General features: G+C 46.3%; 1 protein-coding gene across 3 annotated transcripts; it reads left to right on the top strand.

Moving 5' to 3' along the window:
• Positions 1-1,942: 1,942 nt before the first annotated feature.
• On the top strand, positions 1,943-4,183 carry CH25H (cholesterol 25-hydroxylase). 3 transcript variants are annotated; one of them, XM_005225361.5, is made up of 2 exons: positions 1,943-2,224; positions 2,695-4,183. In XM_005225361.5, exon 2 carries the CDS (start codon positions 2,807-2,809, stop codon positions 3,617-3,619), a length of 813 nt encoding a protein of 270 aa, XP_005225418.1. In that variant the 5' UTR covers positions 1,943-2,224; positions 2,695-2,806; the 3' UTR covers positions 3,620-4,183. The 3 variants fall into 3 exon arrangements, with proteins under 3 accessions (XP_005225418.1, XP_005225417.1, NP_001068711.1); XM_005225360.5 differs by having other exon boundaries at positions 1,943-2,297; NM_001075243.1 differs by having other exon boundaries at positions 2,122-4,180.
• Positions 4,184-5,084: the final 901 nt, after the last annotated feature.

Here is a 5,084-nt window from a genome sequence, read left to right as displayed (position 1 = left end):
TGTGTAAATTAGAAGTGTTTAAAGGTACATGTTTAGGAAAGGTACATGCCAGTTTAGGAAATGGCACTACTTAAGAGTAAATAGGGCTCAATTTTATTTGAGTCAGTTGAATGATACTAGTCAAAATGTTGTGCCTATCTTTTCAGCATCCTCCATGACACAGAGTGGACAACTGATGAGAAGTTAACTGACCGCTTTCCCTGAGACAACTACATTTGTACACAGGAGGACTTGGGCCGCTCTGTGGGCTGGAAAGGCAGAGAAGCTGGTAGCTGTTCTTCAAAGTGCTGCAAGTTAGAGGGGAGAGCCAGGGCCAAGCAGGCTGAAGCTGCGGCTTCCAGGTCTTGCTGCTCAGCGTTTTACAAAGCATATTCTAACAGGTTTAGGGATAGAGGGACAGAAGAACCGAGTAAGTAAAAGAACAGGTTGGTCGAGGCTGGGGGCTCAAAGCAGGCAGTCCTGATAGCAATCTAATAATGAAGTCCAAATTAAGCCACCCACTTAAAAAAAGCTGTGAGAGAATCCAAAGCATTCTAGCATAAAGCTGAAACCACAAAAGAACAGCATGTGCTGAACTGAAAGTTGAAGGTTGACTTAATTTTTGTTGATGGCAGATGTGAGTGATATTTTGCCTCTGAGCAGAATTCATTTGTAAGTCTGAGACTTACATATTGATATATTATTATATATTACGATTTGAACTATTATATATCATTCATTTCTAGGCCTATATATTGGTCTGTATTTTTGTTGTACTTATTATTTCCTTGTAGTATAACATATGGCTTTATATCTTTTATTTCTTGTTATATGACTTTGATTTTAATTGCAAGCTTCCTCACTTGCTCCTTAGGTAAAACGTAGAGTATGCATTTAAAATAATAGGTGTTTCATTCTGTAACTGGGCTCCAGGCACTATATTTTCACTTCTGTTAAGATTATGGCAAAAATAATCTTGGCAGCTGGCAAACCCAGCTCTTCCAAGGACTGCATTTAATCACTTCAAGTAAAACACTTAGCTAATGTCTAGCATACAGTACACAGTAACTTTAACAATAGTATTACTATTTTCTCATTTAATGTCTAGCAGACATTACACAATAACTTTAACAATATTATTATTACTATTTTCTCATTTACTGTCTAGCAGACAGTACATGGTAACTTTAACAACAGTATTACTATTTTCTCATTTAATGTCTAGCAGACATTACAGGGTAACTTTAACAATATCATTATTACTATTTTCTCATTTAATGCTTGCAGTAGCCTCATGAGATGGGTATGATTGTTATTTCCCTTTGGAAAGGGGGGTTAAGATAAAGCAGAACTTCCTGGAAGCGAGGCGCTGGTCCCAACCTCATAGACACAAGAATGGACAAAGCTAGGATTAGGAGTGACCCTTGGCTTCAGTTTCCATCTCAAACTTCTACCCTCTAGACGTCTCTTTCGTCAGGCCCCCGGGTCAAACGCGGAGGTTGCTCTTCTTGCAAGGCCTGGGGTCACACACACCCCACTCCCTTCCCGGCCCAGCCACGACCCATCTGAGCTCTCCTAATACCGACTTTCTCAGGCTCAATCCCGGCCAGTTGACCACTGCTGATGGCGGAGAAACGCAGAGGTGGGGGTGGCCTCGCCGCTGGGCTCGCAGCACCAGGGATGGTTTGGGGGATGGCGGGGTCAAGGACGTGGGGCAAGTTGGCGTCGCGGAGCCAGCAAAGGGAAGCGCTAGGAGGGCGCGACATCATCTGTTCAATCAACAGCCTCCCCGTAGGCTTCAGGGAACGCAAAAATCTTCCCTTTTCCCCTCAAAGTGGGTGGTTTACTGATTGTACTGCTCTTATCCCAAATGAGATGCAGCGGCTTTTAGCCAAATTTGGGTGGGCAGGCTCTGGATATTAAATCCAGCCCTTGACTTTTTTTTTTTTTTTTTGGTAACGCGAAGGCTAAAAGTCGCTGTCCCCTCTCTCGCCGCAGTACCTCCCGGTTCCCGTCGCTGCTTTGGGCGACTCGGGCGCACCGCGAAGGGAAGACCCTCCGGCCGGGTTTTGGGGGGCTCCTCCGAGGGAGTCTGCGTGCGGTAGGGTCTGGAGCTTTCCGCGAGCCCGCCCGGGAAAGATACGGGAACTGGAGGAGTTCCCGACCCGCTACCCTTTCCGGCTGATTTTCTGCGCACATCGCCACGGTTCGCGGCCAGCTACCTGCGCGGTTCCATTTAAGAAAGGTTAGTTTGCGGATCGCTGCTAGTTAGATCAATAGAGCGCGCCGGCAGAAAGAAAAGTTCCGAAGTAGGAAAGGTATGTCGCTTTTTAAAGATTTTTTTTAAATGCAGCCACATTTGTCTTTATTAAAACACACAGACGCAATTTAATGTATGTATTAAAAACACAAGTACTTCTGACTTGATTGCAAAGGAGCTGTTTCTGGTGATGATGGAAATATTCTCTCTTGTTTGGGGATGGTGATAATCCATAAACTGAGTTGTCAAAACTCGTAGAAACTCTGCACTGAAGCTCTGTGCATTGTATCGTATATAAATTGTACATCCCTTAAAACATCAGAACGTAATCCTGTAGGCATAGAAATTACTACGTGTCATTGCGTAATTGCATATCTGAATGCCATTGAACGCAGCTGTACTTGAGTATTTTTAGCAACTAAGCGCAATTCTGTTGGATTATTTATCTTTGCAAGCTCCGCGAAGACGGGAAAGGGAGGACAAACGGCGGCTGACATCACGGGGGGCGGGTCGAAAGCCCTAAGAAAAGCCTTAGGACCGGAGCAGCCGCGCCGCCACAGCCTCACCATGAACAGCCACAACCGCTCCGAGCTCCACGTCCTCTGCAGCTCTGGCCAGCTGTTCCTGCAGCCCCTCTGGGACCGCCTGAGGACCTGGGACGCTCTCATTCAGTCGCCCTTCTTTCCTGTCGTCTTCTCCATCACCACCTACGTGGGCTTCTGCCTGCCCTTCGTGGTGCTGGACGTGCTGTGCCCCTGGGTGCCCACGCTGCGGCGCTACAAGATCCACCCGGACTTCTCGCCCTCTGCGCGGCAGCTGCTGCCCTGCCTGGGGCAGACGCTCTACCAGCACGTGGTGTTCGTGTTCCCCATGACGCTGCTGCACTGGGCTGTCAGCCCGGCTCTCCTGCCCGCCGAAGCCCCCGAACTGTTCCAGCTGGTGAGCCACGTGGCGCTCTGCCTGCTGCTCTTTGACACCGAGTTCTTCGTGTGGCATCTGCTGCATCACAAGGTGCCCTGGCTGTACCGGACCTTCCACAAGATGCACCATCAGAATTCGTCCCCGTTCGCGCTGTCCACGCAGTACATGAGCGTCGGGGAGCTCTTTTCCTTGGGTGTCTTTGACATGGTGAACGTCTTGCTGCTCCAGTGTCACCCTCTCACCTCCCTGACCTTCCACGTTGTCAACATCTGGCTGTCGGTGGAGGACCACTCCGGCTACGACTTCCCCTGGTCCACGCACAGACTGGTACCTTTCGGGTGGTTTGGGGGCGTGGCGCATCACGACCTGCATCACTCCCAGTTTAACTGCAACTTTGCGCCTTACTTCACACACTGGGACAAAATACTGGGAACTCTGAGGTCTGCTCACGCCAAGTAATGTGCACACACCCCTCCCGGCATAGTGCGTGCTGCGGTGAGGTGTGGGTGCACCTCAGACCTGGGACATTTCACACTTGAATCAGGAGAGACACGCTTGAGGTGGACTTGAGGTGGTTTTATTTTGTTGTTTCTTGTTCCCGTGGGTAACTTATTATCTGCTAGAAACTTACAGAGAATCTGATGTGTTTTTCACAATCTAATATGGTAATTTATTGTAATGTTTGTGTATCAACAGTTGTATTCTTGACGTGGAATTCTAACTCACTTCAATAGTCTTGATTTCTGGGTATAAAGTATCCAAAATCACTGGCATATGTAAATAATCTCTAAAAAGATTTGTTTGTAGAATGAGGAATTTTACTATGTTTGAAGGTGTCCTAGAATTAGGCTAAAAGAATATATTTTTGTGGAGCATCTGATCTCTGTAAAAGTGAAGCATGGTCCTGCTGGGCAGTGACTCAGATTATTGTACTTTAAAAAAATATTTTTGTAGACTTGTATATTTATATTGAAATAAATGTTATTTGTGCTTGAAAAAGAGTAAAGCACCTAACTTCAACAAGTGCTGGCTTCTGTCCTTTTCACTAGTAGTTTGGCTGATAAAAACTGGAATGGAAGAGAGCAGTGGGATGGTAGAGGCTCACGAGTCTGCATCAGCCCAGCTGTGGAAAGACAGGGATCTGGTGATGGAACTTGAAGGAAAGATGGCCGTAGGAGAAGGGAGCTGTGTGTTGGTCTTGGTCTAGAGATTTCACAGAGGGGAAAACACCATTGTTGTGGGTGTGTTTCAGCTGATTTCTGCATAACAGGGAACTAATGAGACTTACTCTCTAAAATTTTACAGAGAGTAAATTTTAAAAGTTTTTGCTCTCTGTAAAATTTTACAGCGAGATTAACAGTGGGGTCACCATTTCATTATTTGGGGAGAAGGGCTGTCTTGGGAGATGAATAGAATTAGTGAAGTCCTTTGCTTTGCAAAACTGTTAAGTGTCTGCTTTAAAGGGGCTCCAGGTGGTGCAGTGGTAAAAAAAAAAATCCTCTTGCCAAGGCAGGACTTGCAGGTTCTATCCCTGGGTAAGGAAGATGGCTTCGAGTAGGAAATGGGAAGCCACTCCAGTATTCTTGCCTGGAAAATTTCATGGACAGAGGAGACTGGCGGGCTGCAGTCCATGGGATCGCAAAGAGTCAGACACAACTGAGCTTGCATGCAGATAGGGAAGGGATTATGAATGAGCACCCCCCACCCCAACAACCTTTCATAAAGCTGTCTAATACAAATGACCATCACACAGGTTGTCTCTGCAATTTGAGATTTTTGTATGTTCACTTTTCTTTATGAAGCCATACATGCAAACTGCATACTCCTTTCTCAAAGAAAGAAAAAGTGAAATTTCGCCCTGGATCCCTAGTTTCTCACCTGCAAAGAAGATTGATTGTGGCCCAGATGTTTTCACAGATACAGT

Source organism: Bos taurus, chromosome 26 (genome assembly GCF_002263795.3).
Source record: "Bos taurus isolate L1 Dominette 01449 registration number 42190680 breed Hereford chromosome 26, ARS-UCD2.0, whole genome shotgun sequence".
Taxonomy (NCBI): Eukaryota; Metazoa; Chordata; class Mammalia; order Artiodactyla; family Bovidae; genus Bos; species Bos taurus.
Note: the sequence above shows the minus strand (reverse complement) of the source record. Positions and strands in the feature narration are given on the sequence as shown.

Excerpts from the sequence above, each read along its gene's own strand:
- CH25H (XM_005225361.5), top strand. The coding sequence starts at position 2,807 with ATGAACAGCCACAACCGCTCCGAGCTCCACGTCCTCTGCAGCTCTGGC.